Source organism: Marmota marmota, unplaced genomic scaffold (assembly GCF_001458135.2).
Source record: "Marmota marmota marmota unplaced genomic scaffold, marMar, whole genome shotgun sequence".
Classification (NCBI taxonomy): domain Eukaryota; kingdom Metazoa; phylum Chordata; class Mammalia; order Rodentia; family Sciuridae; genus Marmota; species Marmota marmota.
In genome coordinates this window covers 16,745,081-16,772,188 of record NW_026000174.1, presented here as the reverse complement: position 1 = coordinate 16,772,188, position 27,108 = coordinate 16,745,081, and the positions used below count along the sequence as shown (strand labels likewise).

The window sequence follows — 27,108 nt, the reverse complement described above, 5'->3', positions numbered from 1 at the left end:
GGGGGGGGAGGGGAGGGGAGGGGGGATAGGAAGGGGATAGGAAGGGCAGCAGAATACAACAGACACTAGTATGGCAGTATGTATAAACATGGCTGTATAACCAATGTGATCCTGCAATCTGTACACGTGGAAAAATAAGAATTCATACCCCATTTGAAACAAATGTATCATATATGATATGTCAAGATCAATATAATGTTTTGAGCAACTAATAAATTTCTAATGTTTAAAAAAAAACTAACAGCCTGCTGATTACCTGATAAATGAATCACAGAATTATTTCTAAGTGCATTACGTGCTATCTTTGAAATCCAAAGAAAACTATCAAGGGCTAAGCCTCTTTTTTTTCTTTAATTTTCTTTTCTTGCAGTACTCCAGGGGTACAAAACTGAGAATGTAGTTCTACCACTGAACTACATTCTCAGTTTTGTTGTTGTTGTTTTGCTTTGTTGTTTTTTTTGTTTTGTTTTGTTTTGTTTTGTTTGTTGTTCGTTTGTTTGTTGTTGTATGTTTGGTTGGTTGGTTTTTGTTTTATACTTTTTATTTTGAGATAGGGGCTTGCTAAGTTGCCCAGGCTGACCTCAAACTTATGATTTTCCTGCCTCAGCCTCCTGAGTAGCTGGATTTAAAGGTATGTGCCAGTGCCTCCTCCCTGGCCTCTTTCCTGGTGGTAAGAAGTATAAGGAGCAATAACCTCCCCTAATTCTGAAGAAGGTGCACCACCAGGACAAAGACCACTGAACCCATAAGAACTTCACTAATGTGATAAGCTGCTGAATTTTCGAGGAGTTAATCAAAACAGTGTCTTACTGGGACATTTAGACATTTGCTACTTGGTAATTTCTGACACCTTGTTCAGCAATCTCCCTGTCCATATTGATATATCATGTTTCTTTGGGTTTTGAAGCTCTTTTGGTGCATCATGTTTTTTCCATCTGTGACATATCCATTATTTCCTTCCTCAGACTCCTATTGAATCTTTATTCTATTGTTAGTCCTATGCAGTCCGATTCCAGGGTTAGCTAAGTCTGCCTTCTTCCAGAAAAATAGAAAGATATACTTTCTAAAACCAAGGTAAGAATTTAACTGGGCCACCAAAGAATCAAAACCTGCAGGAAGTGTGTCTTGGAGAAAGCTGGGCTAGACAGTTCTGATTGCTCTCATTTCTAAAACCTCTCAGCTTTCTTTTCTCCTCACTGCTCCCTCAAGCTACCTTACCCTCTCCTCAAGTATTGCCATCCCAAGAGTAAAGCTGAGCAGAGAGCAATTTCTCTGTTCCCTAAAGCCTGTTTTCCCTGGAGACTGGATGCATTTTCCTGTTGCAGAATAAAATAGCATCTTAGCTGTCCAGGGTTCCTTGGCCTCTATAGATGTGATACAACAGAACAGCTTAGACCAGAAGCTAGGGTAAGTAATCCCAGCCCACACTTAAGCTATTCTCTACTTTCCAGATTGCTGGAGGGATCCTGTTCCCCTCCCTCAAAAAAATAGCCAAAAGAAAAGAAAAGCCAAAAAGCAGAAATATCAGGGAAATAAAGAGACCTAAGTATTGAATATCTCCAATTAGTAGTTACATACTTTGCATAAGAGAAAAATAAAAAATACCAAGAAGACTAGCTCTCTTTCTGTGGCCCATGGATAAAGTAGCTCAGGCAAGTGCTCAGAAGCCCTGACAATGCTTCAGAACAAGATACCTATGTTGATGACCCAAAGTAGTTAGGCTGAGGGGCTACTCAAAGTCTATATACATGGACTTGTATTCTAGAAAAAATATAATTGTTCATGATTGGCAACACATAAGTATTGTCCATAGATTTCTCCAGTGATTTTTTATGCTTTCATTTAAATGATTCAATTTTTGATAGGTGTTGTGTATTAATTAAAGCGCTCCAGAAAAACAGAACCAATAAATGGTAAGGAGAGAGGGGTTGAATGGGCTTTTATGAATTGGCTTGTACGCTGTGTGGGCTGACATATCTTAAATATGTTGGGCAGGCTAGAAACTCAGGGAAGAGTTGATGTTACAGTCTGGAGTCTGAAAGCAATTTGGAGCAGAATTTCCCTCAAATGATTAGATGAGGTCCACCCACATTAGCAAGAGTAATTGCCTATATGATAATCACATTTTTTCATATTCTTCAATGTGTTTTATTTAACCCAAACAAGTAAATTATTCACCTGAAGAATACAGAATTTTTCACTTCCTTCTCCCTCCTCTTCATCCATCCACAAATATTTACAAGTCATAACATTGGGAAAAGAGGTATGTGTGATTCTGCATATGTCCAGTGGCTTCTTGCTGACAAAGTTGCCATGAATAAAAATAGCAAGACTTATTTGAAGAAGTTAATTATTTGGCATTAATGATGTTTTCAAGTCCATCCATGAATTCTTTCATTTGCAATTGTCAATAATTATGAAATAGTTTAAGTTGAGTTGTATGATTCTGTAGGAATTCAATAGTTCAAACAAGGTCTATAATTGTCCACTCTATGTCTTCTAATTATGTTCAAATACTATTGTGATTTTTTTAATTAAATTAAATTTTTTTGAAATTAAATTCACATCCTAACCATGTGAATTCTATACAGAGACACGGAAAAATTATACAATTATTTTTCACTTTTAACAAATATGACCTATTTCAACTATCTCACCTTAATCATGGGACCCTATGTTTCCTTCTGATTATCTTAAACATACACACATCATGTAGACTCTGTATAGTCAAACTAATGGGAACAGTAACCTTAACTCATTGACTTGAGCTGAATTATTGAAGAAAAGCATACTATTTGCTTGAAATTGTCATGTTAGTATTTTGAATAATATGATAAATTTGTGCCAATTGGTGTGATAGAGTAATGATATCATTGTATATAATATATCACTGTATAAGATTAAGTTAGTAGAATTAGACCTGATCATTCTATATACATGAGTATTTTAACTTGATAGTGAAGGTGAGAACGATAATGTGAAAAAAGTTTATTTGTTATGCTATTTGGAAATGAGGTATTTCTCTCTCTTTACCCCCCTATTAATCTGTCAGATCCTACATGTCATCGAATTTCAATTTAGGATAAAGAGAACATAAAGAAAATATTTTGAAGTTGAATTAGTTATTGAATATTCTGGAAAGAGAAACTCAGTTTTCTTTAGTTTTGTTCACAGTTGTGCCTTTCTTCATTCTAATTGTCTCCCAATTCTGTAACTCGATCTCATACTATGGGTCCAATTGGTGAAATCAGTAAACAATGATAACAGATCATATCTGTTGTTAATGATAAAAATGTCATATCACTAAATCAATTGTGATGTTGAACTTCTTCAGGATTTGAGAACAGATCTAAAAGACAAAGAACAAAGATAGTGAGAAGATAAAATGGTTCCCACTGCTCATACCAAAGTCAGAAACTGAGTGGCTTCCATTAGCTTTCAGTTTAACTAGGGGTACAACAAGAGAGATATTGAGACATATTTTAACAATCTAGGGACAGAACATACACAGATAGGGAAATAAATGACCAAACCAAAAGACACCAATCATTTGAGAGGCAGAAATGCATTCAGGTTAAGGACACAGGTACTGGAAGCACTTTGCCTGGATTTGAATCCTGCCTCTAAGACCTGACCACTTCTAACCTTGAGCAAGCTACTTGGCTGCATTTGTATCTCAGTTGCATTTATATAAAACGGATAAAATAAAGTACTTAGCTCACAGAGTTGTTGTTACATTTAAATAAATTAATACTTTATTTTATAGACTATGAGGGGTTTTTTTGTTTGGTTGGTTGGTTTTTGGTACCAGGGATTGAACCCAGAGGTGATCAACCACTGAGCCATATCCCCAGCTCTTTTTTATTTTGAGACCTAGACTATAACATTTGATGAATCAAATAAACTATGCCAAATAATAGGTAACTTCCTGTAGATTTTCATACTAATCCCAATTTCAGATGATAAGCATCTGGCAAAATTTGTATGCATATAATAGACAAGCAATTATTATTTTTAATATTCAGGTAATGAATATATACAAATATATGCTTGGCGAATTCCATATGCATATATTAAATGTTAGTTATTATTTGTAACAAGTAATAAATATACTAAGATTATCCATAATCTGTATTTGTATTGTTGTGCTCTATATGTATAATAAGAATTGTAACACATTCTGCTATCATATATAAATAAAAAATTTTTAAAAAGAAGGACAGGGCCTTATTTAACTTTTATTGCAGAACAATTCCTTCATCTACCAGGGAAGGTTCTACCCTCCACCAGTCTGTGGCTTTGGGAAGGGTAAATGGGGAACATTGAACAAGTGTGGCCCTTCCTGACTACCACTCTACATATCAGTGAAATACCAACTATCATTACCAGACAAAATATTTACCTTCCAAACTATTCTGTTTTATGGATGAACACAATTGTTTCTTCTACAGAAGCTAAAAAATGGAGACAATATGATAATCACATATTTAAAAAGACCTTCACAACAACATCTAGACTGGTGTTTGACCAAAAGCTGGGTAGCATCACTTAGCCAAATTGACACAAAATCAACCATCATCTGTACCATATGCTCTTAAGCAGAGTTTATCAATAGGAATCAGACATACTAGTTTAAGAAAATTCAAACTGTTGAGAAGAAAGAGAAATCACAAATTATTGTGAAAATGTATATGCAGGATTTTCTAAAGTCATGAACTGATAAACAGAAGGGAAAAAATTGCTCATAGGTTTGTGTCAAAATAAATAGAAAAGAAAATGGATAAATGAATGAATGAGCAAAGAAATCTTAGGAGGAAGAGATTCAGAGGATAAAATTCAGAGTTAAGTGAAGAGGTAGGAAAGTAAAATAGAATTGTATTTTAGGAACACAGGATATTGCAATCACCAAATGCCAGAGTTTGAAAGAAAAACCTAGTTCTAATTTTACAGATAAGGAAATTGAGAACCATAAGGAGAAAGTGATCCTGGCATCTAGCACCATCTGCAACAAACAGTGCAGTTCATTTGAAAAAACAAGGTAATTTTTGTCAAAAAGAACCAAGATTGAATTGCCCTTCCAATTCAATAAGACATTTGATTCCCTAGATTTGACATCTTTGTCTTCATATGTGCAAATAAAGAAAGTTATATCTACCATAGATATATCTACCATACAGTGCTGCATTGGAGCTGAGGGACAGAATATTGAAGTTATTGTAGCAGTATGTAGCACATGTGTAGCACATGAAAATCACTGAAAAGAAAGTAGCATCACTGAATTTATTGTTCCTAAAGCTGACTGGATTCTTAATATATATACCCACCATAACAATGATACAATAGAGTACTAAATCAGCAGCCTCTTCTCTCTCAACATTGTAAAAAGTGTTAATTTCATTTCATCTGCTTCATACTGTCTGTTAGTGTTTCTCAACCATAGTGAGACATGAAGAGAAAGCCTCAGGGATTCTTCAGCTGCGGTCACCCCAAATATCCCAGTTCCAGAGTTGTGCAAAGAAGTGCATGCAAGTGCCAGAGCTGAGCTCCAACTGAAGACACTGATGGCCTGGCATAGAAATTGATGATAAAAATTATAACAGTAAAGCAACTGCTTAAGAAACTGAAAGAAATGATGAAATTATGAGCAGTTTACTTAGGGATTTGAACAAGGGGAAGGAGAGCATAGATGCAAGGCATATTGGTCAGAGAAAATGAATTGCTAAGAAGATGTCCATCAGCCTTAACCCTATGCAGATAATCTGACAGCAAGCTGTAAGGATGCTCCTTTTAATTGGTTCTTTTCAGTTATGCATGACAGTAGAATTCATCTTGGCATAATGATAAAAGCATGGAATATGTCATATCTACTTCAGACCCCAGTACCTCTCTTTCCCCTTGCCTTTCCCCACCCTCAGCACCCTTCCTTCTATTGATCTTTCTGCCATTTACCTATAGTTGTTTTTTAATTAATTTTTTGTGGATGTACTTGATGGTGAAACTCATCATGGTGTATTCATGTATGTACATTGGAAAGTTCTGTCAGATTCATTCCACTGTCTTTCCTTTCCCCTTCCCTCTCCCTTCCTTTCAATCCCCATTGTTACTCCACTGAACTTCTATCCCTCCCCCTTATTTTGGGTTAGCTTCCACATATACTTGAAAACATTCAAACTTTCGTGATAATCTCCAGATCCATCCATTTACCAGCAAATGTCATAATGTCATTTTTCTTTATGGCTGAGTAATACTCCATTGTGTATATATACCAAATTTTTTTTATGTAAGGATGCTTTTTATTGTGGGCATCCCCACCAGGCATCTCAGAGTAGGGTATGGATCCATCAAATACTTGAGATTCCTTGTTGCTTGATAAAAATCCATTTTTTCAGAAATTTGACTAAGCCCATTTTTGGAAATTTCTTCTGTGTGAAATCACCTATCAATTTAACATATGTAAACTTCATCCCAAGTGTATAATAACTCATGATCTTCAGAGACAGGGCCTCATTTCTCCTCATCTTCCAAGCCAGCCCTGAACCTAGTATTTAAAGCCTAGAGACTCACAATTTATCCTGACTTCCTTTTCCTTCATGTATTTATAGGTTTGGTTATTTGTTCTATCATTTATTCATTCAAACAAGCAAATGTTGACTGAGAATTTCCTTTGTTCCAGGTATAGCACTATACAAGAATTATGTGTTAGCAAACAAAACCATATGGTTGCTGTATTCATGGATCTTACAATCTAATGTGAGAGAAGTAGAAAAACATTACAGAAAGAAATAATCATAAAATTAAAAAATGAACTGAGTGGTATAAAGAAAATTAAGAATATTTAGTGAACATAATAAGTGGGTGTGTGGCTCAGAGCATCTACTTGGTGTTACCTAAATGGCTCTGAGAAGACAATGTTTAAGATCTAAAAGAATGAGGAGCCAGCCACATCAAAAGCAAGAGGTGAGTAGAGATATCACAAAATTCTAAACTGAAGTAATTTGGCCTATCCAAAAAACTGAAATAAGATCAGCATGGCTAAAGATTACTGAGCAAGAGATAGTCTAGCTTGCAATGAGAGTAGAGACTAGGCCGGCCCTAGATCATTGGAGTGTATGGGTCATATCCTAAGCATTTTACTAGAGAGCACAAGGGAACCCTTGAAGGATTTAAAGTAGAGGAGTAACACAGACAAGTGTTTCCCTGAACCTTAGTTACATCATCCCTGAAGTAGGAATAATAATCTTTCAGGTCTACATTTAAGAATAACTGTGAGGATTAAATGAATTATATGCAATGAAAGAACTTGAGAAATACAAAGTGTTAGACAATACAATTTAAAAAATCATGTTTGGGGTGTTTTGCACTTCAGGAGATTTTTCTCATACTTTGTAACATCAGAAGAGGCCATCATCAGAGGAAAGAATATTAAATTTGGAATCAGACACACATGCATTCAAACTCCAAGACTATAACACATGAGTCACTCACCATTGGTCAGTCACTACAGCCTTATATCATTAAAAAAAAAATTGCCTTACAGAAAGTCTCTGTTGATTCTGAGTATGAAGAAATTTGGCCCAAAATGTTTAATAATAAATCATGTAACTTATTACATATCAAAAGTGTATTATAGAAAAATCAAGGGTAAGATAAACAGATGATCTCAGGAATAACTGACTTTAGAAAAAGCACGGCAACCCCTCACTCTCTCAGATTCTGCTTATACCCTGCATGAATTCTTACCCTTCCTCATTCCTCTCTACTGATTTGAATCAATTGTCTTTGTCTCTTTCCAAACAGGCATTCTTCATTTCCATCTATGCATGTGAAAATAACGCATCCTCAATTTGAGCAAAAAGTACATAACAACTACATTCTCTGAACTCTAGTTACTATTTCCTGGCAGACTGAATCTCATCCCACCAGTTCAGACCCAGTGTCAACCTTAGAGATAATAATTCTTGCAAAATAAGATTTTGGAAGTAGCATTGACATGGCTATGAGGGCCCAATCTTGTGTTTGAAAGGAGCCAGATCTTCAAAATGAGAGTTTATACGATCAGATAGTCTACGAGGATTTGAATCATTATCATTATTATGCTTTCTTACACATATCAGTAAATGGTAGAACCAGCTCTGAAACTTGATTTTTTTAAACTTTAGATTTAGCACTACCTTGTTCTTTTTTGTCATCTAAGATCATCTCAGTGTCTATTCAGATTGAAGAGGTCACAATCTCTAAAGAGCCCTCAGCTGCCTTCCAAGGATGCTCCCTTCCCAGTCCTATGGCAACATCTCCTTCTTTCAGCCACCTGCTTTCCTCATGATTGGCATCCCAGGACTGGAGGACTTTCATGGTTGGATCTCCATCCCCTTCTCCTCCATGTACACTGTGGCACTCACTGGAAACTGCCTCATCCTCCTGGCTGTGAGAAGCACACCCAGCCTGCATCAGCCCATGTACTACTTCCTGTCCATGCTGGCTCTCACTGATGTGGGCCTCACCTTGTCCACACTTCCCACAACCCTGGCTGTGCTCTGGTTTGACCATCGGTTCATTGGTTTCAATGCATGTCTGGTCCAGATGTTCTTCCTGCACTCCTTTTCTGTAGTGGAGTCCTCAGTGCTCCTGGCCATGTCATTTGACCGCTTTGTGGCCATCTCTAACCCCTTGCGCTATGCAGCTATCCTCACAAATAATGTCATCATCAGGACTGGGATGGCCATTGTGGCTCGAGCCACTCTGTCCCTCTTCCCAGGCCCCTTTCTTGCTAAAAAGACTAAACTACTGCCCTGGCAAGATCCTTCTGTCCCACTCATTTTGTTTCCACGCAGATGTCATGAAAAGGGCCTGTGATGACATCACTGTCAACATCCTGTATGGGCTCTATGTGGTTCTGTCCACAGTGGGTGTGGACTCCTTGCTTATTGTCCTGTCCTACACCCTTATTCTTCATACAGTGATGGGGCTGGCCTCTCCCAAGGAGCGTGCCCGGGCCCTCAACACTTGTGTCTCTCATATCTTAGCCGTGTTGGTTTTCTACATCCCAGTCATAGGTGTGTCCATGATCCACCGTTTTGGGAGGCACCTGCCCCCCATTGTACATGCTCTTGTTGCCTATGTGTACCTGGTGGTGCCTCCTGTGCTCAACCCCATCATCTACAGTGTCAAGTCCAAGCCCATCCGGGGAGCCATGCTCAGGGTTCTGAGGAAGAAAGACCAAGGGTGATAAAACTTAAGATATAATAGATTTTTTTGTTAAATGAGAAAATCTTTGCAAGCTATTCTTCCAACAGAGGATTAACTTCTAAAATACATTTTAAAAAAACTCAAAAAAACTCAGCACACACCCATGTACCAAATAACTCATTCAATTCCTGGGCAAATGAAATAAACAGATACTTTTCATAAAGAAGTGCAAATGGTCAAGAATTACATGAAAATAAATGTTGAACCTCTTTAGTCATTAGGGAAACAGGAATCAAAACTATACTGAGGTTCCATCCCATTCTATCAGAATGGTAATCATCAAGAACACAAATAGCCAGAAACACTGTTGTGGATGTGGGAGCAGGGAAGGAATCCTTACACCGTTTTGTTGGGCATGTAAATTAGTATAGCCACTGTAGAAATCAGTATGGAAGTTCCTCAGAAAAACTAAAAATAGAACTACTATGTGATCCAGCTATTGCATTTCTCCACATTTATCTAAATAATTAAAAATAGCAGATTCATGCATTTTCATGTTTATAGTAGCACAATTCACAATACCAAGTTATATAACTAACCTATGCATCAGTCAGCAAATGAATGGATAAAGAAAATCTGGTATATACACACAATGGAGTTTTACTCAGCATAAAGGAGGATGAAATTATGTTATTTGCAGGAAAATGGATGGAACAGTTTATTAAGTGAAATTACCAGACTCAGATAAGTATCATCTCTTTTCTCTCAAATGTGGAAGCTAGAGCAAGGGGGGAAAGGATCTCATGAAAATAGAAGAAAGACCTAGAGTTAAAAACCCTGTATACCCTTTTGTTCCCTTAGGAGAGTAAGTAGAAAATAGAGAAAGAAGACTAGGCAGAGGAAGGAAGAAGGCAAGGGGAGGTACTAGGGAGTAAAATTAATCAAAGGATGACATGTTCATGTACAAATATGACACAGTGAAACCTACTGATATTTATAATTAATATGCACCAATAACAGAGAAAGACTAAGAAGACCCTCCTATAGACTCATGGGAACCTGTTAGGCTCGGCAAGCACTGAAAATCCCTAGTCCATGCTAAGACAGTGGGAATACCATAAAGTTCAGTTATCTTATAAATCCATGTCTAGCATTTACTTTGCAAAGAAGTAAGGAGGATTAAAGACTAAACAATACCTCCAGAGCTTATAATCTTACGGAAGGGGGTAAAGCCCGAAAGGTAGGTGACCAGGTTGTACAGAATTGCACAGACTATGTTAAATAATTTGGCTTGTACCTAGTACATAAAAAAATCACTTATCAGATATTTTACTGTAAAATAAGTTAGTATTTTGTATTTAAGAAGTTTGTATATTAGAAGTTTGTTGGACATATGCACAAGACTGGATCCAGGAGGAACAATCTTTATCTAATACCACCACTCCACCCTACAACTTCAGTGGAAGAAATTAAGAGATGCTTTGGAATCAGGAAGCTAGCTCACAAGATTACTATTTACTATTAAGAGACTATGTAGTAGCTAAAAGTCTCCTAAGGTTAGGTTCTCTGTCTTATTCTCCTTAGCCCTTGCCGCTCTGACTCATTGCCTCACCTTATTAGCTTTTTCTTCCAGACATGTTTATTGAATAAGTGGATAAATAAATGTGTTGATCAGATGATATGGTGCCATATGCCTTAGCACTGATTCTTCTTGAAACTTCTTTTGGGAATGTCCATTTCTCCAAAAGACTCCCTTGCCTTTCAGCTTCCACAGTGAAGGCTGATATTGAAGATTGCTCTCTCTTCTGGGTCCTTATCTCAGATGTCTAGATTCTCCACACCCACATCCTTCACTTTAACTTACCTAGAGTTGAAAACCCTGCAGTATAAAAGGCAAGACCACAATTTTATTCTGTATCAGATTCACCTTTTTTGAATCAAGTCTAAAATAAAAACCCGTACAATTCCAGGCAAGACCAACTTTGAGGGTTTTGTATGTAAGAGAGAGATCACACACATCAGCACTGAAACCCTAAATTGATGGTATAACATAGCTCTTTCCCAAATTCAGGTCTGCCTGTAACCAGAAACCCAGATACAATGGAGGAGGATAGCACTCCTCAGGTGTGCCCATCACATACAAGGGGGTCTTATTTCAGTTTGAGGAGTGGAATAAGGCAGTTTATTAACCTAAGTAGACTCAGCGATGACAGGCTTTCTCCAATTCTTGTGAACTAGAAATGGTCCGGTTGTAAAGTTGAACAAAGAGATCTGGGAACACTATAGCATGAAGGCTTTGGGGTCCTCATGAATCACCAAGAGCTTTATTTATTTTTTATTTATTTATTTATTTTGGTATTACTAAAAGAAAAATGGCAGCAGTCAACTCAGACAAAAGAAACAGTGAATCAGAGACTTTAAAGTATGTGAAACATTGAGAGACAGCAAGTATTGTAAAGTATCAGAATGCATGATATGTTGAAAAAATATACCAAAAAAATAGGATAAGAACAGATATGGAAGGGAAGAGGAACTATTGTGTGATAACCTATTGTTATTCTAAGAAATTTGTATGCTATTTGAGAGGCGATCTTTAATGGATTCCAAACAGGGCAGTAAGATAATCAGAGATGTGTTTAGAAAAACAAGTGTAATCTACATGGGATTTAGAACTGAAGCAAAGATGTTGAAGATCAGGAGAGCAGTGTGCAGGCTGTGGCAATTGCCACTGTAGAAGACGAGCATCTGGGCCCCAGTGTTGACAGTCAGAATGGAGAACATAAGACACACTAAGAATCATTTCTGGATTAAACCTGAAAATATCCTAGAAATGACTTAGATACTAAGTTTTAGTATTATTCTGACTTATCCAGGACCCAACAAATATCTGAGACTATAGGGCCAGAGGCAGAAAGATCTGAACAAAGGACCCAGCGAAGGTTAAAAGGCTGTCCATGGGAAAGGCATGTAATGAAGGATTGTCCAGAACATATCCCAACTTTCCAACCAAATCTCCTAAAAGAAGCAACATTTCTCCTTCATCCTACTTCTTTCTCCAGACCCTTCCAAGGAATCCCAGAAAGTATTTATAAAGTAAATCACCAGAAATCTGGTCTAGTTTTGCCAGTATCTGGAATTTAGTACTTGTTGGGAAAAATGAGAAAGGGGTGGGAGTGGTGGTGGTGGGTATATTTACATTCACAGAACAATAAAGTCATTCAGGATCATAGCCATGAGTCTTTGTCATGGGCATATTCACTATCATAGACTAGGAATTCTTTAGAAAAGTTTTTAAATGTGTCTGTCCGATTCATCTATTATCCATCTATGTTTGCCTCCAAAAGGATTCCAAATACAAAACAGACACATACAGTTATCATGTGCCCATGGAGAAGCACTCACACAACTGCATACTAAAAATCCAGAAGAATTAACACCAAAGTGCTAATAATGTGTTTTAAAAATATTCAAAGGTGACAATTTTATTGAAGATTTTCATTACATTTTTATTTCTTTTATATTTTCAGGGTGTCTACAATTTTTGTTTATAGAGATTTATAATGTTTTCCTCATTTTAAAAAAAATCTCTTTTCTTTTCATTCTTTTTCTCAACTCCAATGCCAAGGCCCTTCTGGACAACAGCTGATCCTCTATACAGTTCAAAGTGACCATAGCTTGCAATAACCCCAGCTTATGCTCTCATTTCTATTAACCACCACTCACCTGGACTTAGCTAATTCCAAAGTGCCCAAAATCCTCATTCTTCTGAGTTCTTGGACAAGAAGTTGGATATGCCGCCTCTATGCTCTCTCTATCAGGTAGGCCTCTGTGCTACTCAATATAGCCAGAAAATTATGAGTGGCCATGTGCCCTGCTCCCCACTATGCTCCCTGCCCCTCAAACTTGTCTGCTCCTCTTTGGATCTGACTAGGACTCTCCCTTTAGGTGTTGATCTCAAATCCTGCCCAGGCCACTATTGCAACTGTACAGTGCCCAACCCATTTCTGGAACTGCTGTGCTTGGCTTGTAGGCTTCTTGGGTGGAGATCAAGGCCATATCCAAACTGTAGGATTTTTACTGGCCTCTTTCATGGTGGTGTTATATAATCATCTGACAAACTTCTCCTGCAGGACAACTCAAAGTCCTAGGGATGTGTTGTATCCACCTATGTGCTCTCCTCACTCTCTGAGGACTCATTTTTCCCCTAACCTTGCTTCCTGGCCAGTCATATGAGCCACTGGCCCTACTCAGTTTCATGGTCCCCTTTGCTCTTGATTCTGGTCTGTGGTAACAAGTCCTGACATTATGTCACATGCTCCTGGATGTTCTTAGCTGCTTCTCTTCCTAAAGTGTCTCTCAGATATCCTAGTGCCTTCAGTGTTAGTCATACCATTCCCAAATAAGCCACTCTTTGGGAACTCCCCACACAGGTAGAGTGGCAACTGGACCAGGACAGTGAGCAAGAGCTATTGGAATTAAGGCCATGAACTCAATTAACAGGAGTTTGCTCCATAAATAATTGGGGTTAGTGAAAGACAGGAATAAATACTTCCTCTAGAAAATGCAAGACTCTGGAAATACCTTACTCCTTATCCGACTGGTCAAACAGTCCTTTCACAAAATATAGGACTGGCATGAAAATTTCTTTTTTTATATAGGTTTTTTTTTGTTTTGTTTTGTTTAGTTTTTGTGTCTTATGCAATTTTCCAGTCCCCATAGAACATCAATTTCCCCATTGATACAATGAGGGGTACTAATAATATCCCTGCCTGAATCAGAAGCTGAAAGAAAGAAAATGAAAACTCTCAGAACAATGTGTGTCCTCTCTCTTTAATGTAGGCAAATGTAGTCTTTTCAAGGCTTTACTTTCAATCTTCCCCTCAGAGCCTCATACCCAGGAGAAAAGCAATTTTCTCTGTGGAATTTGTTTTGAAGAAGGAAATCCAGGTATATCTTTTTCCTGCATGTGAAATGATTGGGAATTCTGAAGAGGAAGTCATCTTTTTGAGCCAAATTATCTAACCTTATTTTATTCTTGGGTTTATTTTCTTTTGTCAGGCTTAAGCCTTTAGCAAGTATTCTTTAGATGAACTATACTTGTTTCAGGATGCAGCAAACTATCAGTGGAAGCAATTTTCTGGATGGAAAAATGGGAAGTAATAACTCACCCATGACTACCTCAGGGTCTTCATTATAAAGTGAAAAACAAACAGGATGATAAAATTGGAAAATGGGGAATGACGATATATGGTCCTGTCATTTCTTTCCACATGAAGACTCCCCCACCAGTTTCATCTTCAAAGGCTCTGAGTTGTATTTTTTTGTTGTTGTTGTTAAAGAAGATCTTTTTCCTTAATACTGTCTTTCAAAATATTTCTATTAAAATCAGAATTGGAGGATTTTATATTTAAAAAAAATGTGATCACTGACTCCTAGGGATCTGAAGTATGCATGTTCACATGGAGAAGACGAAGGATGCGCTGTCGGATCTGCTTTGTCTTCACTCCGTACACGATGGGGTTGAGCACAGGAGGGACCAGCAGGTAGATGTTGGCCATGATGACGGGCAGGAGAGAGTCACGCCGCTTGCTAAAACGGTGCACCATAGACAATCCGATGAAAGGCACATAGAAGATGAAAACAGCACACACATGAGAGACGCATGTGCTAAATGCCTTTGCCTGGGCTTCACGTGTCAAGCCCAACACAGTCTTAAGGATAAGCAGATATGAGAATGAGATGAGAAGTGAATCCAAGCCAATGGCAGAGATGATGACAATGAGGCCATAGATGACATTGACACTGATATCAGCACAGGCCAACTTCATGACATCCTGGTGTAGGCAGTAGGAATGGGAAAGTTTGTTGGAGTGGCAGAAGGGCAGCTGTTTGATAAAGACAGGTAGGGGTGCCATTAGTGCAGCACCCCGTACCACAGCAGCCATGCCAATCTTGGCAACACGAGGCAATGTAAGCACAGTGGCATGGCGTAGTGGATGGCAGATGGCCACATAGCGGTCAAAGGCCATAGCCAGCAGCACTGTGGACTCCATGCCCGATAAGGAGTGGATGGCAAACATCTGTACCAGACAAGCATCGAACTGGATGGTAGTGGAATTGAACCAGAAGATGTCCATCATTTTGGGCATGGATGAGGTGGAGATGAGGATGTCAAGGCCAGAAAGCATGCAAAGAAAGATATACATGGGCTCATGTAGGCTGTGCTCGGTCCGTACGATGTAGATGATGGTCAAGTTACCTAGCACAGCAATAAGGTAGAGGGAGCACAACGGAAAGGCCAACCAGAACTGAGCCTCTTCCAAGCCCGGGAGGCCTATTAGGATGAAATATGTGGCACTAGATTCATTGCCATTGGGGACCACCATAGTGAAGAAATTGAGCAGTGACCAATGCCAGGCAGGTAGAGGCTGGAATGCAAAGATAAGCCATCGTCAGATCTTCCAGAATCCCAAGGCATACCTCCCTTAATCCTGATGTCCTATTTGAACTCAAATTCTAATTCCATTGCCTACCAAAACTCTAAACTCTCAATCCCGTTCTAAACTCAATCTAATAGAAAAGTATCATATGCAGATTCACCCAGTCCTACTTACTAACCTCATCTGTACAATCTTAATAACAAGTAAAACACTAGGACAAAATTCTAATCATATTTTAAGTTATTTAGTTCTAAAAGAAAGGCTACTGAGTATACATACATTGGTCTCAGATGATTTTAAAAAATACCATCAGTTCCTCTATCCTGTTCAGCCTTATGCTTTTTTATGCATAATACTGACTGTGATTCTTACCATATCATTAGACTAATGAATTCCAAACCAAATGTAGCAATATTAGTATTAACAACGAATCACATTAAAATTTAACCTCATCACTAATCTGATGACATCCCCCATTCCAGCCTTAACCCCTTTAACATTAACCCAATACTTAATCATAATAACTGTTTCAATTTTAGCCTAATATTAATAACATCCATTTTACTATGATAAATCCTACTGTAATAAACACCCCAATTAACTTTACTCTGAACTCTAACTATACATTTCAACTTTTCCCAAATGTTCAATCAAAGTTTTAAACTTGTCCAGACCACTCAGATTATCTACAGTAGATACCACTGGTATTTTATCAGATCCCATTTACAAAGCCAAAGCACCAACTCCAATATGCAGTGGATGTTAAATGCTAAGGGCTCACAATTCCCCCTTTATCCACAGACTTGTCCTTGATCAAATGGGAGGCACTTCCTCCACAAGATTCCACAAGGCCCCAAAGAGGCTTATCTAGAGGCCAGTGACTGCCTGACATAAGGGTACAAAAGGTCAGCCTCCTTGTCTCCAGGTGGTAAAGATAGTGATGCTGGTAATTTAGAATTGCCAAACAGAATCCACAAAGGCTCCCTTTAAGTGAAAAGATAAAGGCTTACTGTAGTTACGTATGTGTCCAAAAAGACATAGTATATGTATGGTTCAGTTTCAGGTATTCATTAGTGGTCTTTGACTATATTGCCCACAGATAAAGGGGGACTACTGTATGTCATTTGAGCAGAAACCCCTTTTCTGTTTCCAGGAGACTCACTCAGTCTAAAACAGAGGAATTAACACAATTAGAACACTAGTCCAGAGCTGGTGGCATTAGATAATCAATCTTATAGTGGAGTTCAGGCTGACTCTGAACTGAACCTGGCTATCAAAGTTATATAGAGATAGAGATAAGAGAGATGGAGATAGAGGTGGAGATAGAGATAGATACTTTTCTGAGGGAGGAGATGTCAGACACTTGGGTTATCTCAGATTGCATCTCTAATAAGTTAACCAACCTGCGCTTCTTTAAAGAGCAAATATTCATGTATACTTACTATTTATTAGATTATTTAGTCTAAGTACATTGTAGTTTTCAAATATATTTACATACACCAGAGATAGATAGATAGATAGATAGATAGATAGATAGATAGATGATAGACAGACAGATAGATAGATAGAATGCCATCACACAGCAAATTGTTTCCAAGACCCCTACAAGTATGAAAACCCATGAGTGATCAATCTACTTACATAACATGACCTAATATTTGCATATAACCTCTGCATATCCTGCCATACACTTTCAATAATTTCTAGATTACTTACAGTACCTAATACAATGTAACTGCTCTGTGAAGAGTCATTAAACAATACAGCACCACTAGTATACCAACACCCAACATAATTAGTGCATCAGTTCCCCTGGAAACAGGCTGAGGCTGGTCTCCAGCTGAAGCCTCAGCCTTACTTAGCTTTCTTCCCTGCTCTATCCTGCTTTCCTATTGCTTTTCACGTCATCTTTCCCTCAATGCGATGATTCATAGTTGCTCTTTCCATGATTTCAATCACTCATGGTCAACTGAGATCTAAAAATATTAAATGGAAAATTTCAGAAATAAGCAGTTCACAAGCTTTACATTGTATGTGATACAAAGTACTATGATGAAATGTGCCACCATACTCTGGTGTACCTGGGACATGAATCTTCCTTTTACCTGGTGTATCCACAATATTTATCTGACTCACCCATTAGTCACTTAGTAGCCTTCTTGGTTATCAGATCTACTGCCTCTACTGCCGTGGCTTCAAAGTGCTTGTGCTCAGAAAACCTTTATTTTACTTAATGGCCCAAAAGTTCAGTATTTTCTATTATTTTTGATCCATAGTTGGTCAGGTCCCCAGATGTAGAACTCATGGACACAAAGGACCAGGTGTGTGTGTGTGTGTGTGTGTGTGTGTGTGTGTGTCTATGATACATATGGTCAGAGCTTTAGGATTTGGCCCTTAAGAGTTGGGAAGGGGCTTTGTACATATCCATTTTTCTATGTATAAACTCTCAATTCCAAAATCTATTTAGTGTGTGCTGAATTCTCTTTTGTGGTTCAAATTCATAATTCCAAAGTCTTACTAAGTGTCTACCTGACTATCTCTCAAGCACATCAAACACTTTCTGTCCAAAAAATAACCTCTTCTATGGCCATTCAGAGAATGAACTTTGAAGTCAATCCTACGTTCCAATCCCAGGCATGACCTGTGTGATCTCAAATAAGTCATTTAAAATTTCTAAGTCTCAGTTTCCTGATCTTTAAAATGATAACAGCCCCTGCCTCATGGGGTCAATGTGAGAATTAAATGAGAAGAAGAGTGAAAAGCATTTGACTCAATACATCACAGAAGAAGCATAAAAAACGCATAACTCTTGTTTAATGTTTTCCTCCAGTATGTCTTTCTCCTATTGTGGTGGCCTCGCCAGTCACACCAGCTACACACTCTGATCCTGACTTCCCTGCCTCTAGTATAGCCTTCCTCATCAGCACAATCTTCGTAATCTAACTGCCAATTATTTTAAAGTGCTTGAAAATTCCAAATGGATTGTAGAATAAAGACAAAACTCCTTAGGATATGGCTAAAGAACTGCCTTTCAGAATCTGGCCTTAGGCCTCTCACCATGGCCCCTGTGCTCCAGCCACATTGGAATACATGCTGCTTCATAAAAGTAAAACTGATTCTCGTGACTGTTTCATTTTGCCTGTTTTATTTCTCATTCTTTGATCAAGAGAAACGGTTCCTCCCAGACCTCCCTCCAACTTCCCACACTCATTTTTTATGTCCTGGCTTACTTTCTCTCTCCTATGTTACTTTTCCTAAGCTTCTTTCCCCTGGGCATAATTAAATGTTTCCTGCTCTGTGCTCCCAAAGAACTTTACTTAGGTCTCTTTTTATGCATTTACCCTTCTGATAATAAGAAATCTAATTATTGCTATATTCATTTTTCCCTGAATTTTAAACTGCTGAATGCCAGGCAGGCATCCTACTATATTTATTAGTGTTAAGTCAGTGTTTATTGACTATAAAAATAAATTTTATCAACAAAAGAATCCCCCAGTGAGCATCTGAGGTTAACACAGTTAAGAAGGAGGTCGGTCTGCCAAATGTAGGAACATTAGAGACTTTTGAGATGGAGGAAAGAATGTTTGCAAGGTCAGAGCAGGGTGGTCTTAAGTTTAGAACAAGAATCTTTAGGGTCAAACAGAAGAGCCCTTTCTTACTCAGGGAGCCAGAGGGCACAAGAGGACATGCAGAAAACAGAGTAACTGCAATGCCTTGGCTTTAATAAATGCAAAGAGGATATGAAGCATAGTTTGCACCTGATAGAAAACCTAGGATCCCTCACCTGAAAACATTAGCAAGAAGCTTCTGATGCTCCAGAGGGCCAAGTATCCATGCCATCCACCAGTTTCACATGAACAGACATGGTAGAGCAAACAAATCCCCATAATAAAAATGTGCTGCATTGAAAACGTATTGGTGGGCCTAGGCACATTTCCACCCTGCTAAGTTGTTTATCTACAAATAACAGGAAAGATCTGCTACGCCAGGTGTCCCTGACTCAGTCAGGCTAGCAATCCCCTAGTAGCCACCAATCTGCATGAGACAGGAAAATACCTGGGATGCCAAATGACCCTCCCAGTAGTTGGGAAACCATGTAGTTCAGCACAAACACCCCCTCTTGGCTTAAACCAATCAGTTCAAATGAATCCCCCTCTTGTAGTAACCAATCACCCCTACCCAACTTGTTCCCGCCAGTGAATGTGCGAATCATGTTTTAGAGTTGTTGTTTGATTTTCCCGCGGTGTGTAATGATTTGCTAAGAGATGCTATGATGTATGTGGGGGTCCCTGCCTTCTCTAAAGATTGTATAAAACTCCTGCAAACCCTGGACTCTCAGCGTCACCAGTTGCTGTGTGTGCGTGGAGGACCGAGCTAGCTCGCAATAAACACCTCTTTGCTGTTTACATCGTGGGGGGGCGGGGAAGAAAATGTATTGGTGGGGCTGGGATTGTGGCTCAGTGGTAGAGCACTTGCTTAGCATGGGCAGGACCCATGCTAAAATAAAGGCATTGTGTTGAGTCCATCTACAAAAAAAAAAAAAAAAAGATTCATTTTCTCTCTCTCTCTCTCTCTCTCTCTCTCTCTCTCTCTCTCTCTCTCTNNNCAAAAAAAAAAAAAAAGAAAGAAAGAAAGAAAGAAAAGAAATTAAAAAAAAAAAAAACGTATTGGTGGTCTGGTGCAGTGAGTGGCTCATGTCTATAATCCAAGCTAACTGGGAGGCTGAGGCAGGAGGATCACAGTTTGAGGCCAGCCCTGGAAACTTAACAAGACTCTGTCTCAACGTAAAAAATAATGAGGGCTGGGGGTACAGTTCAATGGTAGAGTGTCCTTGGATTCAATAACCACCTCCCTTCCATTACCATGGTGGGTAGAGTGATGTGGTGAGCAAAATCTTGGAGCTAAGAATCTTCTCCCTAAAGAATGCAGAGAATAATAATAACCTCATAGTGCTGCTATGAAATTATATTATAAGGCATATCAAAAGGTGTTGTAAAAACAATCACAGCGAGCAAGCACTTTTTTCCATCAAAAAAATGGAAAACAAGGTCTATGGAAATGTTTGAAGTTTCCAAGAATTTTTCATTTCGCCCAATTTGTTATCTTAATTACCACTCAACCTCTGGCACACTCATTCTTTCACCAATAGACACACACAGTGATAACAGTTAATCTCTCACAATGGCAAGAATGGGCACTGATGTACAGATGCCCAAAATCTAAAAGGGAAGAGTCAGCTGACCTTGAAGGGATGTGCATAAGTAGCACAAAATGGGCTGCTATTGCTGGAAGTTGGATACCAATCTGGACCCAAGAAGACTACAGCAATAGAAAAAGAAGGAACAGAGAGGGAGCCAGCCAGAGAGCCCAAGTAGTGCTCTTCAGGCTGCCAGCCCTGAAGCATCTCAATCTCACAGTCTCCCCAAAAGGTAGCAGAGGACAAAGAGAACTCCCAGGTAGCCTTCCAGCCTGAGCATCTGTTAGTAATTAAAACCATTTGCATGCACTCAAAAGATGCTTTGAGCTCAGAAGGAAGTTGGAACTAAATCACTCTGTTATGGAAAAAAAAAAGCAGAATTAAGGAAAAATAAACAAAGAAATCATTTTTTTTCTTTTTCTTTCTTTCTTTTTTTAGAAAGCCCACACACTGCCCTAACCCCCAAGGGATAACTCTGCCCTTGAAATTTTCTCTAAAACCTCAAACTATCTTAGCAAGTCCCAGGAATGTTTCTTGGAGAACCATGAAGAATATCTTAGCCCTTTCTCAGAATGGGGAACAAGGGAGTCCCCAGCTATGGAGTAGAGATTCACTTTGAGGCCCTCAATCCTCTTCCTTCCTTCCTTCCCCCTGGCCTTCAGAACTCTGCCAGTTAGAGCCAGTTTAACACTCATCCCCTATCCAACCGCTTCTCATAGATCCATGGAAAAGCACACAGAGAGGAAGATGGCACTCTTCACCCTCTCTTCTGACCCAAGGAAACAATGAAATCACCCACAACACTGATTTTGTTGTTTTTAATAATACTTTAGCAGATTTCATTATATACCTACAAAATGCCAGACACTATACAGTACCTACTGTATATTATTATCTCTAATCCAAGAACAACTCTGCATGAGAGGAGTTTTGTGTGTCCTTTCTACATTGTAGATGAAAAAACTGAGGTTCCAAGGAGTTAAACAGCATTCTCAGGATTTAACAGTTGATTAGTAAAGCAGAAACTTGACCTAGACTACCTCCAAGACCTGTACACGTTTCCTGATCCAGGCTCCCTTTAACTGTGCTACACCCTCTGAAAGCTAAAAAAATCTTCCCAAGAGGTAAAGTAAAAGAATAGCTTGATAGGTGTAATACCTGGCCCAGGTATAATCTCAGAGGGAAACCAGGAGGGCAGAAAGAGGACTCTCCTGGACAGGGACTTGAGGCGGCATCCTCCTCTTCCAGCCCCAACTCTACTGTCTGTGACACAGGGAGGAACCATAGCAGAGATTAAAAGATTTGTCCTCTGCCAAGTATCTCCTTGCTATCTAATTAGAACTTCTCATCAACCCATCAAGTTAGTATTATTAGTCCCATTTGGCAGATAAAACATTGAAGGTTAGAGCACAGAGTGGCAAATCTACATGTTTTCCAAAATGCCCTGCTCATAACCTAGTTTCCTTAAGAATAAATAGATGGGGGCTGGGATTGTGGCTCAGAGGTAGAGCACTAGCCTAGCATGGGCGGGACCCGGGTTTAATCCTCAGCACCACATAAAAATAAAGGCATTGTTAAAAAAAAAAAGAATAAATAGATGATTTGTAAGGGCTACTTCATGTTGTTCTCCATTGAATCCAAAATTGAGGACCTTGAGTCCAGGTACCTCTCTAGAGTTTAAGACCTCCAGCTAGCTCTCCCCACTTAGGTTCAATGTGAAAGGAAAACAAGGGGTAATGGGAGAGGGGGTTTATGGTGTCTGTCATTATCTGGACACATAATGTCTCATGCCTAGAGTAACAAAGTGGACACTGGTGCTACTTCCAGATTTAATGGGAATATTTGGAAGCAAATTCTCTTGGAGAGAATCTTAGACATACCTGGGAGCCTCTGGTTCCCACTGCCAACCCAGGGAAGGAAGGCAGATCTCAGAAGCAATGCCATGACTGACAAAGACCGCAGGGTATTTTCACAATTATTGGAGGAGACTTTATCCTAACTCTACATAAGGGCAGTCTTGCCAGATCACATCCACCCAAATTATCTGCACCCAATGTGCCCCATACATTGCTTAGATTTGATCAAGCAGATGAACCCTTGAAGGAGTTTGGCCATTATTTTTTAAATGGCCAATATGAGACTGGAAAGATGAAATAATGCAATTGATAATTACAAAAACTTGAGTGAAATTTCCACCTTATCCTACTCACTCAAGTCAAACTGGTCCCCTAAATTTAGCCCAAGGAGGAGCTCCTAGGGTTCAGGTCCCTTTCCATTCTCCTCATAAGTAGGATCAGTCTTGCGAAGTTTGACCTTGTTATCTATCAGTGCCCCATGGAGTTAGGCTACCTTGTGCCTAACTGAAGGCAAATGTGGAGCAGGAGAAACACCTGATTTGGGATTTGAGTCAGTACACAGTGTTTTCAGCAATTTTTGATTGCTGATTACTATGTTCCAGACAACTCAGTAAGTACTGGGGACACTGAGGTACAGGGGAAACAAGGCACAGCTCCAGCCCTTTAGGTGTGAGGAGAGACTGAGGCAAACATACAGTTCTCACAACACATTATGATAAGTGCTAGGGCAAGGGTAAGCATCAAGATCTTGGAAGCAAAGACAACCATGGCTCACCATGTTTAGGCTCAGAGGGTTCCACAAAGAGGTGACACTGAACCATGGCTTGCAGGACCAGTTGCATTTAATCAGGGAGTTGGGGTGGGGGAGGGCAGAGATAGTAGGATTCAGTTAACAAAAACATACTGCTGAAGCTGGAGATCAAACAGTGTATACAACAGATGAGATCATGCTCATGCACCTCATATACCAGGAGGACAACAACTAAAAGTAAATATAGAAACAGGAAAGAAAATTTCATATAAAGACATTATTTAGTCAGCAATCAAAAAGTGCATTAAGGACCAGACAGAGAGATGGATAGAGAAAGATAGGATCAAGACACATCAGAGAAAGTTTCTCTAAAGAGGTGACAAATGACTGAGAGCCCTGTGATGAGAAAATACCCACCACTCTGAGATCTAGGGAAAGCATTTTCCAGGCAAAGGAGACAATAGAAGAAAATGGTATTAAGGTCAGAATATCTTGGGGAGCTCGGGGAACAGAGAGAAGCTCAAGATGGCCAGAACACCAACAGCACAGGAGAGTTTAAGATGAGCCAGAGGAGACAGGGGCCAGCTTGTGTCACTATGATTTGCCAGACATGGTAAGGAGCTTAATTATGAGTGACTGAAAGGAATTTAAGCAACACCCTTTGTCTACTTTGTTTTTGAAAGTATCCTCTGGCAAAGGCGAAGACTCAATGTAAAAGAAACCAGACCTTGTTTGGAAAGCTGCAAGGCTCTAGTGTGGTTGGGGTAAAAAGTGCAAGGCAGGGAAGGTTGCAGTGTGGATGCTGAGCTGCTTTTTAAATGGACTGAAAGATAAACCCTGATCCTAGACACAGACTGAGCCAGCACTGAAGCCTCAGGAAGATTATTAAATCACAGTTTCAGCCACAGCCTGACTCCTGGTACAGAGTATAGAATGAGCCCTGTTCCCACTCAGAGTTCCCCATATGCCCCTAGCTACAGCCTGATCCCCAGTCACACACTGAACTTCATTCTTAAAATTAGGGAAGGCCCTGTCCACACATCAAAACACAATCTAACCCAAATCAACCCCAATCTAACCCCACCCCAATCTGTTCTCTGTCCCTACTGACATTTATACTCTTGCCAGCCTCTGGACAGGTACACCAGTACACTGATTATTGAAAAATTGGTTGAAAACTATCCTTAGGCAACATTTATCACCTGCCTACTTCCCTTCATCACACAAAAAGAAATTACTGTCTGTCCTTGGAGTGGATGGCTTTTCCCACATCCCCAGCCCCACCCTTGTACATCTGGTTCTTCAGCCTGGTTTCTCGGTCTCTCAGAAGGACTAACCAGTGATCGCTAGCCACAAGTAACCCACACACCCCTACACCCCCTGGTTTCTACTCACCTCAGCTGTCCTGAAGGGATGGAATGTGTGCCTTTTCCCCCGGAACTCTTTCTAAAGAGGTCTGGGAAATTGCACTGAAGCCCTGCCCTCTCCCTGTCTCCACCTCCTCCTCTGGACCTCTCTTGCAGGGATTATTTATTCTCTCTCTTCCCTCCTTCCTCCTTCTGCTCCTGCCTGCTGGTGGGTGCAAGGTTATGTCCAGAGGGTCCATCAGCCTATGCACCTCACTAGCCAGTTTTGGTGTGAGTTTCTTTCCCAGCTTCTAAGTCCTAGGAGGATGTGCCTGGGGGTATAGAGAAGGAGGGGCAATGTGTAGAATGGGTCTCTAGAGTCCTCCCCAAATGGGCTTCTGCCAGTTTGGATACTTATGTCAGCTCTCAGTGTGCAATGAAAGCAAGAAAAGTTTAGAAGAAACTCATTTTTATGCCCAGGGTCGTCTTGAGAATCCTTCTGCCAATTTCTTCACAGGCTTATCAAACTCAGCCAGAAGAAAGGCAAAATTAATTTGCAGGAAGACCCTATAATTGACACCCCATTTCCACCCTGAAACTTTCTTTACCCTCTGCCTTCTTTCCTTTTGTGGACCATGGAACCTAAGAGGTCCATCCTCCCTTCCTCAAAGTGCTAGGAACTCCTTTGTCTCCAAGGTTCTGGCTTCTGTGTCTGACTAACTCATACCAGGGATCCCCAGGGACAGTGCCTCTGTCTACCACTCCCTGGCCTTGGTCTACTGAACTACTGGCCAAGGCAGGAAGATATGGTTTTTTAACCATCTCCTACCTGCAATACCAGCCATGTAAGACCAATGCCCTCTGGTGTCTCTCTTAAAGACAAAAGTAGTAAGAACATTTTTTAGAAAGTTAGAGAGTAATTTGAATATGAAAATAATATCTTCAATTTTGAAATAAGTTAAAACTGTTTATAAATAAAGCAACATGATTTTTATTTGGTTTCTCTTTATTTTTCACTGATCAATGTCATAGTTGAACATTTTAATTCACAACAGAGGGCATGTTAACTCAAACTATGCCAAAATAAACCATGTAAAACCAGGCCATTCTGTCTCAGATTTTATCAAAATTACCAATCACAAAGTCTTCCCAGTGTCTGCAGAACTTGTAGCCTGATAGCCCCTGTAATCACCCTAGAGCCAACTCTGCTGCCTCCATTAACCACCCCCCCCAGGCTTAGATGGTGAAAAGACTTTTTTGAAAAATAACCTAGGAACTTCTACTTCCATCCAAGATGAAGTAACAAGAATTACATCCACCTGAAGGAATGAAAAAGAATATAATAACCATAAAACGATGGTTTGCAAGACACTAGACATCAGGCAACGAAGGACAGTGGGACATGAGACAAGGTAATCGAGTGAGGTAACCTCTACAGCTTACCTGTTTAGGACCTTAAGAGAGTTTCCATGCTGCATCAGAAAAGGGGAACCAGGCTGTCTACAGGGCTGCTTGAGAACAGAAGGTGGAGTAAGGGTTTAAGACCAAGCCAGTTAGAATTTGAAGGTAAAGTATCAGAGATGAGAGATCTTCACAGAGAAAGAACACATAGAGAGATACACAGATAGAGATAAGCAGAGGCTCTTCCTTCAGAATTCATCTAAGTAATAATCACCTCATCAGGTGAGTGAGTTACCTAAAGTGAGGGAAGGAATCACATAAAAAGATCAGTGCTAACATTGTCCAGTGCTCAAGGGTAATGACTTTCTACCAGTCACACTAGAAAAACCTCAAGATCACAGGGCATCCTTCAGTACTGAGAATATAGAAAGATCATGCCTCAGTGGTAACCAAGTTCCACCTAACAAATCTCAGAATGAGACCCAAAATAACCAAACTAGTTCCAAGCTACTTAAAAGCCTCTTGAAAAAAAAATCACAAGAATATCTATACGGAGAGTAAAATATTTAGCACAGATGTAAAATTTACAGTGTCTGTAAATGGATCAATTATTAGGTATGCAAAAACATGACCCATAATGAAGATAGTAATTACCGATCCAAACCTAGCAAGAATTAAAACAGATGTTAAAACTAGAAGACACAGACATTAAGATTGATTTTTATAACTGTAATAAATAGGTTCAAAAAATTAAAAACAGACATGAAAGATATCTTAAACCCAACTGAAAAGTAGGCATCATCATTTTAGATAAAAATGTAAGACTGCCAGGCACAGTGGTGTACAACTGTAATCCCAGAAGCTCAGGAGGCTCAGGCAGGAGGATTGCAAGTTCAAAGCCAGCCCTAGGAATTTAGTAGGCCCTAAGCAA

General features: G+C 39.4%; 2 protein-coding genes across 2 annotated transcripts; one reads left to right on the top strand and one right to left on the bottom strand.

The window, feature by feature from the left end:
• Positions 1 to 8,262: 8,262 nt before the first annotated feature.
• On the top strand, positions 8,263 to 9,226 carry LOC107160640 (olfactory receptor 51I2-like). Its single transcript, XM_015507299.1, is given in 2 exon segments — positions 8,263 to 8,754; positions 8,756 to 9,226. Coding segments are annotated over 2 exon segments (963 nt in total).
• Positions 9,227 to 13,839: 4,613 nt separating this feature from the next.
• Positions 13,840 to 24,935, bottom strand: LOC107160628 (olfactory receptor 51E1). Its single transcript, XM_015507294.2, has 2 exons — positions 24,826 to 24,935; positions 13,840 to 15,614 (listed from the first exon to the last, which is right to left on the bottom strand). Exon 2 carries the CDS (start codon positions 15,570 to 15,572, stop codon positions 14,619 to 14,621), a length of 954 nt encoding a protein of 317 aa, XP_015362780.1. The 5' UTR covers positions 15,573 to 15,614; positions 24,826 to 24,935; the 3' UTR covers positions 13,840 to 14,618.
• Between the last annotated feature and the right edge of the window lie 2,173 nt (positions 24,936 to 27,108).